We start from the raw sequence: 10,249 nt of genomic DNA on the forward strand, positions 1-10,249 counted from the left end.
TTATTTATCTCTATAGGAAGATCGTGCACAAATGAGATCAATTTGCCCTCATAGAAGATGTTTTTTCCCGACGCCGCTCTTAGGATTTTCTCTTTTATGTCGTATCTATGAAAGTTAATGAGAATAGATCTTGTAATCGCTGCATCCTGCGGTTCAGGGCCCAATCACCTGTGTGCACGTTGTATTTGCAGATCAGGATCTTTGTCAATGGAAAGATGCTCCTTTGGAAAATTTGTCATGAACATTAGCATGGCGTTGCCCCCGGCCTCTTTGATGGACATTCCCATGCTGTCTATACCGTCTATATGTGTAGAGCTGTTAGAACAAATAAATGTGGAACCTTCTGGCACCTTCTGACCCAAGGATGACCCAGACTGGCGGAGATTCCACAGTTCTCCTCCTGATATCTGGGTTGTTCCGTGTTGATTTCTCCATGATGTCACACAAGGAAGCAGAGAGTTTTAGGTGTAGCCGTAGGATACCTCCACAGGGTCTCCTTCAGTTAACTCAGATGTTGTGAATGACCCTATCAGAGGCTCACAGAGCCATGACATCATCATCTGGATTTTGTGAAATTGGTCATGATCATCTTAGTGTATGTAAACCTCTGACTCCAAAGAAAGTAGTAAAACTTCTCTCTTGTTGTTCTGACATTCATCTAACAGAAATAATTTTAATCCCAACTGACCCAAAACAGGAAATGTTTAGTGTGATTTAAGGTCAGCCAATTAGAATAAAGGTTGGGTGTATGTAAATATCTGGTTTCAGCTGTAGGTCTTTTTGCTCTTCATGGAAAAGATCCTCCTGTTTCTCCCTCTGTTTGTTTGTGGAGGTGTATGAGCGTGGACAGGAGCTGAGCGCCAACGTCTGCTGGCTGGACAGTGAGACGGGAAGCTGGGAGCTGGAGACGGAGCTGCCGGCCCGGCGGAGCCACCACTGCTTGGCTGTACTGGGAGGCTTCATCTTCGCTGCAGGCGGCAGCTCATCCAGGGACAACGGAGGAGATGCTGCTTGCAACCTGCTGTACAGATACGACCCACGACTCAACCAGTGGACCAAGGTGAGAGGAAAACCAATCCTGCCTCTTTATTACCTAAGAGCTTCCTGTCCTTATTCTGCACGGTAACAGCGTGATGTTTCCTAGGGGGCTCCGATGAACCAGCGGCGGGTTGACTTTTACCTGGGAGCTGTGGGAGAATATCTCATTGCTGTAGGAGGCAGGAATGGCAGCGGAGCGCTGTTGTCTGTGGAGGTTTATTATCCTGCAGAGGACTGCTGGTCATACGTAGCACAACTCCCCAGGTAGGAAAACCTCCCTGCAGCATCTGCTGCTGCTGCTCTTTTTGCTTCAAGGCACCTTTCAGAGGTAGCAAAACACTTTAGGAGAAATGAACCATGAACTCCTGCTTTGTTGACCCATAACAGAAAACTTTATCAGATGCTCCAGTTAACCAATGAAACTTCCAGAGAACCCGGAAGACCAAAGAACCAGCAGACAGGTCAGGAAGGATGTTCTGGTTCAGTCTAAAGCAGGGTTAGGTTCTACAGCAACGTCCCAAGCTTTGAACATCTCATAGAGCTCTGCTCAACCCATCATCTGAACATGGAGAGGATGGACCACCTGCAGACCTACCAAGAAATGGAGGTCCACCTAAACTGACAGGTGGGACAAAGTGAGCATTCATCAGAGAAGCAGCCAAAATGTTCGTGGTAGCTCTGGAGGAGCTGCTGAGATGCACAGCTCAGGTGAGAGAATCTGTCCAGAGGACAACTATTAGTTGTGAACTCTACAAATATGACCTTTTGACGGAGGAGCAAACAGAAGAATACAGAAAAGAAGAAAGTCCAGAGTGGTGGTTCTGATCTTCATAGGATTACTGTTCCAGAGCTTTAAACCTATGTTAGCACCCTCTAGGTGTTAGCCTGGTGTCATATGGCTGACACTTGGACACAGCTAGAACCCTGGTTCTGGATGGATGGAAGAAGCATAACAATGAGCTTCTAGCGGCTCATTTCAGCCGAGCATGCCTGGCATGGGGGGTGTATAAATTTGAGCCTTCGTGGATCAGAGAAAATCCACATTTTTGTACCCAGTTCTGTGGAAGGATTCTTCCTCCCTGGATGGAGAACAGCTGATCAGAAAGCCCAAACTGACGGAACTTGATGTGGATGTTTAGTGTATGTAAACTTCTGACTGGTGGTGCTGTTAACCTTTTCACTGGTCAGCTGGGTGCAGTGGAGGTTTGCATTGTCCTGACCAACACTCAGTGGTGAATCTCCTGATATCTGGACCTGGTTCTAAAACCACAGAACCCGACTCTGAGAAGGCCTATATGTGTTTTTTTGTTTTGTTTTTCAGGTTCACTTACGGCCATGCCGGCACCGTCCACAAAGGCGTGGTCTACATCTCAGGTGGTCACGACTATCAGATTGGACCATACCGCCAGGACTTCCTGAGCTATGATCCGTCCCAGGATGGGGAGGTGTGGGTGGAACGCCAGCCCATGTCCCTGGCCCGGGGCTGGCACTGCATGGCCTCCCTCGACCACCTCATCTATGCCATCGGAGGCAGCGACGACCACGCGGACACGACAGAGCGCTTTGACATTCTGCACGTGGAATCCTACGACCCTCGGTCCTGCCAGTGGACCCGGGTGGCACCGCTGCTGCTGCCCAACAGCGAGGCGGGGCTGGCGGTCTGGGCCGGGAAGATCTACGTGCTGGGAGGCTACAGCTGGGAGAGCATGGCCTTCTCCAGAGTCACTCAGGTGTTTGACCCCGACATGGGGTCCTGGTCCAGAGGGCCCGACCTGCCTAAACGAACAGCAGGAGCATCGGCGTGTGTGTGCGTTGTTAGGCCCTCGCCCCAGCCGGCTTCACCGGAGAAGAAAATGAGCCGAGGAGCAAGAGGGAAATCACTGTCAACGTAGCACAAAGGCTTCAGAGAAACCGCTGAGTTCTTCAGTAGGAGGATTCTGGTCCTTCTGTTTGGTGAGAACCTCTTCAGCTTCACAGCAGGACAGAGAAGGAGCTTTAAGATCAACCAGAGCAAACCTTCTTGTGTCTATAAACAGTTGTGTACATTTTTATCTCAGAGTGAATCTGAAGGAAATGAGAGGGAGGGTGGTGGAGCAGCACCAAGCTCTCCGTATCTGGGCTGCTGACTGGGTCCACAAAGCTGCCTGTGGCCCTTTAGCTTCTACTGACCATTGCATACATTTGAAGTTAATGCTTTCTTTGTTATACAGTAGAAATATGAACTAAACATGAACGGGAAACCAACTTTATTTCTTTTGATTTGAATTTTCATTTTGTTCAAAGGATAAAACCGGAAAAGGTCAAATGTTACATAAAATGTCCTACAGTCATGATCAGATGTTTATACTCATCAAGCCTGGATGTCATAGTAATTTTGAGCTTTTAATGTCTTTAAATATGTTTTCCAGGGTAGAATGGTATCAGTCAGACAGCAAAGTGAAGTGATGGATAAGAACCAGAATCAGGTGCTCAAACGTCCACAGACAGGCTCCAATATGAGTCTGTGTTTATTAATCTGCATATAGTTCATTCTTTGGTTTTTCTGTTTCAAAACAAAATGGCAAAAAGAAAATAAATTCTTTTTTTTGTTTTGTTTGTTTTTCCATTTTGCTTCAACTATCTACAGTAAATCCAAAACAAAAAAATATACGACGGCTGTTTTAATTTGTAGCGATACCGCTGTTCTGACGATCTGTGTTACATCCTCATATTTTCCTACCGTAGCGCGTCTAGATGGCTGCATCTGTCTGTCGGCGCTACCCTTGGAAAACTGCTTCTGTCATGATGAAAACATGATGGTTAATGTTTATGTTCAATGTAATTATCGGAAAACATTTTTGAAGAGACGGGACTGAAGTGGGAGTTTAGTAGTTATGTAGCATTGGAACAATTTATCTGAATGCCGAAAACTTTTCTGTAACCACCAGAATATCTCCCTATTTAAATATATAACTATAAAACATACTAAAATCCTTCATCAGAATATCTAACCTGAAGAAGAATGAACGAATAAACTGGTATCAGGTGAGCTTTTATTGCAAATAAATAAACATCTACAAATTCAGTTTATTTCAAAAATACTTTATTAATCCCAAAGGGAAATTAAATGTTGTTGTAGCTCATATTATGAAGGTTTCTTCAAAGAGTCGTTGTAGATGCTGATGGCTGTGGGCAGGAAGGATCTCCTGTAGCGCTCCGTCTTACAGCAGATCTGAAGAAGCCTCTGACTGAAGACACTCTGTTGTTGTAGGACAGTCTCATGAAGAGGATGCTCAGGGTTCTCCAGATCTGCAGCATCTTGCTGCAAACACTGAAGGTCCTAGGCCTCCAAGAAGTACAGTCTGCTCTGTCACTTCTTGTAGATGGCTTCACAGTTGCATCTCCACTCTTGTCTGTTGTCCAGGTGAACACCGAGGTATTTACAGGTCCTTCTCAAAATATTAGCATATTGTGATAAAGTTCATTATTTTCCATAATGTAATGATGAAAATTTAACATTCATATATTTTAGATTCATTGCACACTAACTGAAACATTTCAGGTATTTTATTGTCTTAATACGGATGATTTTGGCATACAGCTCATGAAAACCCAAAATTCCTATCTCACAAAATTAGCATATTTCATCCGACCAATAAAAGAAAAGTGTTTTTAATACAAAAAACGTCAACCTTCAAATAATCATGTACAGTTATGCACTCAATACTTGGTCGGGAATCCTTTTGCAGAAATGACTGCTTCAATGCGGCGTGGCATGGAGGCAATCAGCCTGTGGCACTGCTGAGGTCTTATGGAGGCCCAGGATGCTTCGATAGCGGCCTTTAGCTCATCCAGAGTGTTGGGTCTTGAGTCTCTCAACGTTCTCTTCACAATATCCCACAGATTCTCTATGGGGTTCAGGTCAGGAGAGTTGGCAGGCCAATTGAGCACAGTGATACCATGGTCAGTAAACCATTTACCAGTGGTTTTGGCACTGTGAGCAGGTGCCAAGTCGTGCTGAAAAATGAAATCTTCATCTCCATAAAGCTTTTCAGCAGATGGAAGCATGAAGTGCTCCAAAATCTCCTGATAGCTAGCTGCATTGACCCTGCCCTTGATAAAACACAGTGGACCAACACCAGCAGCTGACACGGCACCCCAGACCATCACTGACTGTGGGTACTTGACACTGGACTTCTGGCATTTTGGCATTTCCTTCTCCCCAGTCTTCCTCCAGACTCTGGCACCTTGATTTCCGAATGACATGCAGAATTTGCTTTCATCCGAAAAAAGTACTTTGGACCACTGAGCAACAGTCCAGTGCTGCTTCTCTGTAGCCCAGGTCAGGCGCTTCTGCCGCTGTTTCTGGTTCAAAAGTGGCTTGACCTGGGGAATGCGGCACCTGTAGCCCATTTCCTGCACACGCCTGTGCACGGTGGCTCTGGATGTTTCTACTCCAGACTCAGTCCACTGCTTCCGCAGGTCCCCCAAAGTCTGGAATCGGCCCTTCTCCACAATCTTCCTCAGGGTCCGGTCACCTCTTCTTGTTGTGCAGCGTTTTCTGTCACACTTTTTCCTTCCCACAGACTTCCCAATGAGGTGCCTTGATACAGCACTCTGGGAACAGCCTATTCGTTCAGAAATTTCTTTCTGTGTCTTACCCTCTTGCTTGAGGGTGTCAATAGTGGCCTTCTGGACAGCAGTCAGGTCGGCAGTCTTACCCATGATTGGGGTTTTGAGTGATGAACCAGGCTGGGAGTTTTAAAGGCCTCAGGAATCTTTTGCAGGTGTTTAGAGTTAACTCGTTGATTCAGATGATTAGGTTCATAGCTCGTTTAGAGACCCTTTTAATGATATGCTAATTTTGTGAGATAGGAATTTTGGGTTTTCATGAGCTGTATGCCAAAATCATCCGTATTAAGACAATAAAAGACCTGAAATATTTCAGTTAATGTGCAATGAATCTAAAATATATGAATGTTAAATTTTCATCATTACATTATGGAAAATAATGAACTTTATCACAATATACTAATTGTTTGAGAAGGACCTGTATACTCCACCACCTCCACTTCTTCTCCCATGATGGAAATAGTGTTTGACCTATTCATGATTCTGCAGTCCTTGGGTGGATCAGATATGGACAAGAAGCTGAGTATTTCTGCAGATGACAGGAGTCTGTCTTGTACTGGAGGTCTGAGGTGTACAGAGTGAAAAGGAATGGTGAGAGTACCGTCCCCTGTGGTGCTCCTGTGCTGCTGACTACCTGGTTAGACTCACAACCCTTCAGTCTCACAAACTGTGGTCTGTTTGTCAGGTAGTCTTTGATCCAGAAGATTGTTGAGGCCTCCACCTGAGTCTTCTGGAGTTTCTGACGAAGCAAATTAGGCTGAACTGAGTTAAATGTTCTGGAGAAATCAAAGAACATGATCCTCACAGTGCTGCTGTCTTTGTCCAGATGACAGTGGGTTTGTTGAAGCAGGTGTATGATGGCATCTTCAACTCCAACTCCACAGAGATAACCAAACTGAAGGAGGTCCTGATGGTTTACTGTTTGCTTACTCAAGTGGGCCAACAGGAGTCTCTCTAGGACCTTCATGATGTGAGATGTCAGGGCAACAGGTCTATAGTCATTGAGGACTGATGGGTGAGTTTTCTTTGGTACCGGAACAAAACAGGAGGTCTTCCACAACACCGGAACCTTCTTCTGGGCCAGGCTAAGATTGAAGAGGAGCTGCAGAATCCCACAAATCTGCTCTGCAGAGGCCTTCAGGACTCCATGGCTGTCACCATCTGGACCGGCAGCCTTATTCTGGTTGATTCTCTCCAGTTGTCTCTTCACCTGAGTTCTTGATACACACAAATGGAAGGTGGAGGCAAACGGAGCATCAGCATCTTCTGATTTGGTTGAAGACAAACAGGTAGAAGCAGAAGGTCCATGGCTGACGTGGAAGATAAAACATTTGAGGTGTGACAGGAAAGCTGTGGGTCAAAGGAGGGTGTAATGTCTGGCCGTGAGCAGGAGAGGAGGATGCTGAACTTGTTCAGAACTGAACCTATTGAAGAATGTGTTTAGTTCATTGGCTGGCACAGTGCGTCCCAGTCTGTAGCCTCAAAGCAACCTTGCGGGGCTTCTTCAGCTTCCTGGGACCGTTTTCTCACAGTCCTCTTTATTACAGGTTGCCTCTGAACAAGGGGCTTGTATTTCAAGCAGAGAAAAACAAGATTGTGAGCTTAGCAACAACTTAGCTGATGGCATCATATGCAGTGTTGGCAACAGTGGAAGGTGGAATGTATACTGTTGCCAAAATAACACTGGTGAACTCTCTGGGTAAATAATATGGACAAAAACTTACTGCTAACAGTTCAATATCTGGACTGCATCGACGACACTTCACAGTAACATATCCTGGATGACACCATCTGTTGTTCACAAATACTGCTAGTCCACCTCCTTTGCGTTTGCCGCTCCTCTTTAAACCTCTGTCTGCTCGAATGGTCAGAAAGCCCGGCAGAGAGACGCTGGAGTCAGGGATATAATCCTGCAGCCATGTCTCAGTATAACACATAATACTACAATCCTGATACTGTGGCTGGGTCCTTTGTAGGGCTTGGAGTTCATCCAACTTGTTTCCCAACGATCTCACATTGGCCATCATAATCAATGGAAGAGATGGTTTGAACTTCCTCCTTCTCTCTCTTCTCTTAGCTCCTGCTCTGCATCCACGGCGCCTCCTGTTCAACTCCTCAGGGATTTGGGGTTGTAGTTGAAGTATTGTTTGAGCTTTTGAGATATTAATCAGCTGCACCCGGTTGTAAAAAAGCCCAAAAACAATTCCGGTGCCATGGTTACCCATCATAGCAAATGTCCAAAAGTCATAAAGTGCAAAATCCTTCCAGCTGCACAGAACTGATACCAGAGAGGATAATCGTCCAGAAAAATCAATTTTATCCATGACAAGAGGAATTTGAGTTCTTAAAACAATCAGAATGAAAAGTAACAGAGCTACTTCAACCTGCTGCCACCTTGAGCAGTGCAATTCTAGAAATACAGGTTATCCCTGCAAACACTCTGTTATAATTATATCTGCTGCAATCAGTGTGTCCACAGACCACACAGCTCACACTGCACCTGAAATGATAAAGTGGCAGATATAGAAAAATCAACACTCAACAAATACAGAAATATAGTATAATTGTAAGCACAAAATAAAGCGTGCTTTTCGTGATTCACATAGGATGGGAGTAATCTGTAGTTTAAAAATAATGTGCATTGCCTCAAGGTAGGTGGCAATGGCTGCACTAGAACCCTGCATTGATTACAGAACCTACCTCACAGGACTCATACCTGAACCTGAAGAGCTCTATGGTGAAATAGATGCAGCCCCCATGGTGTAACACCGGTGCTGTGTGACCAAGGGAACAGATCTGTAATCAGTGGGTTCTAGTGTAGCCATTGCTGGTATCTTACTTCGTTAAAATGTCCTAAATGGTGATTTAACGAAATATAAAACATGTCTTTATTTTAACCACTAAAGTGAGATAAACAGCCTTTTTCATGTTGGGATTTGCCATTTTCTAATTTAATTTTAAAATAAAAAAGAAAAGCCTCATTATTCGTTTTTTCTCATATTATTTTGAAATGGAAAGAACAAAGAAGGAACCACGGACTAATATGCTGTACATCCTTTATTCTTTTAAAACTCATCATGACTCACTGCAGACTGTAGTTGGTTTTCAACAAATGAGGAAGGTTTGCTTAACGGCACCAGAACAAAAGCAAAGTCCACAGAACTGCTTAAATCTGATCTAGTTTGGAAAACCTTGTGGAGCCAACTGCAGATCCCTAGATCTTCAGTTGAAACTGCAGATGTGTTGCAGATGTGTCACCATATGGACAGGGCCTTAAAGAAGACCCTAACTGTTCCCCTGATTGAAGGGAAACTGGTTAGGATGTCCAGGAGCAACCAGAGAAGACTTCAAGCTCTGACATCTGCAGCTGCCTTCAGGGACAAGTCAAAGGCCTTCTGATGTTCCATGATCAGAGGAGCTGTTTGACTACAACAAAACCAAGTAGGCTTGGAACACTCAAGGTGTGGCTTTTCAAACCAAAGCACTAAACAACAGCTGTCAAGTATGGTAGTGGCAGCATCATGCTGTGTGGCTGTGCTTTGGTGCGAGTGGTACAGGCGCAACGGGTCAGTGAACAGAACACCAACAGACATTTGGGCCCTGATCTTCAAAGATCCCAAATAGGGGGCACTGAATAAAAGTTGCCAGTGCAATAAGTAAGTGTGTTGCACACTATCCTCAAAGATTGGATGTTCAATGGATAACAGGTGCAAAAGAGATGCAGGCTGCTGTATTTAAATGAGGAAATTAGACTTGTGCTACTGACTGGCTGCTACTGCCCCTGCAGATCCTCTCTGCTGTGTTGCATGAAGCATGCAAGGATTGTTGCTGCATCATTATAAACGATCCAGTTACTGATTTTCCTTCTGTTCCATTCTGCTTTTCTGGTCTGTTACACTTTAACTTTTGTCATCACTATTCACATCGGCAAGTTTGTCATCGCAGCCTCTGCCCTGACAAGACTATTTCTTCTCTCTGTTCATTTCCGCAGGGCACCTCTGAGTCCATAATTGCACCGGCAGAAGGCTGAGTTTGAAGTTGTTCTGTGAGCTGATGCTTTAAGCTTGTGGTACGGACAGAACCAGTGAGGCAAAGACTAAATCCTACTTCTCCTTTAATCAGAATATTGGATTACAGGCTATTGTGCAAGAGGGCAGAGCTGTGTCCAAAGTAGCAGTGCGCTCCACCCTCTGCCATTGGAGCACACGGGGCAGCTGGTTGGTGCTGTGTCTAGGCTGACAACAACACAGGAGCATCAACAGCTTGCTAACTGTGTTGCTTGGCGCAACTCACAACAGTTGTTGAATTGGCCAATCAATATTAACAATAATAAAGACAAATATGTGTGTCAATTCATTTATTAGAGGGTTGTCTCCTGTGAACTTAAATATTATATATATATATATGTTTGATGAGTTCGGAGTTCATCATAAATAGCCACAATATTTAAGCCTGAATGTAATATTGGCAACATAAATATAGCTTGTGGTAAGAGTTGGCTATCTGTATGTTAATTTGAAAATAATAATGTCACATAAATGTCCTGCAAAGAATTTAAATTGAACATTTATGCACATAAAAAAATATTATTTTCCAAAGA

At 44.4% G+C, this 10,249-nt stretch overlaps 1 protein-coding gene across 3 annotated transcripts in view; it reads left to right on the forward strand.

The window, feature by feature from the left end:
* Positions 1–10,249, forward strand: part of klhl36 (kelch-like family member 36) — a 31,148-nt gene extending 20,899 nt beyond the window's left edge. For 2 of the 3 annotated variants that reach the window (XM_047345388.1, XM_047345402.1), the window contains exons 7-9: positions 833–1,060; positions 1,145–1,302; positions 2,360–4,102. In XM_047345388.1, coding sequence (XP_047201344.1) covers positions 833–1,060; positions 1,145–1,302; positions 2,360–2,930 — 957 coding nt within the window. In that variant the 3' untranslated portion in view covers positions 2,931–4,102. Of the gene's footprint in view, positions 1–832; positions 1,061–1,144; positions 1,303–2,359; positions 4,103–9,640 lie in introns of those variants that run through there. The other variant, XR_007035100.1, reaches the window with a different exon arrangement.

The sequence above is a fragment of the Girardinichthys multiradiatus genome, chromosome 2 (genome assembly GCF_021462225.1).
Source record: "Girardinichthys multiradiatus isolate DD_20200921_A chromosome 2, DD_fGirMul_XY1, whole genome shotgun sequence".
Classification (NCBI taxonomy): domain Eukaryota; kingdom Metazoa; phylum Chordata; class Actinopteri; order Cyprinodontiformes; family Goodeidae; genus Girardinichthys; species Girardinichthys multiradiatus.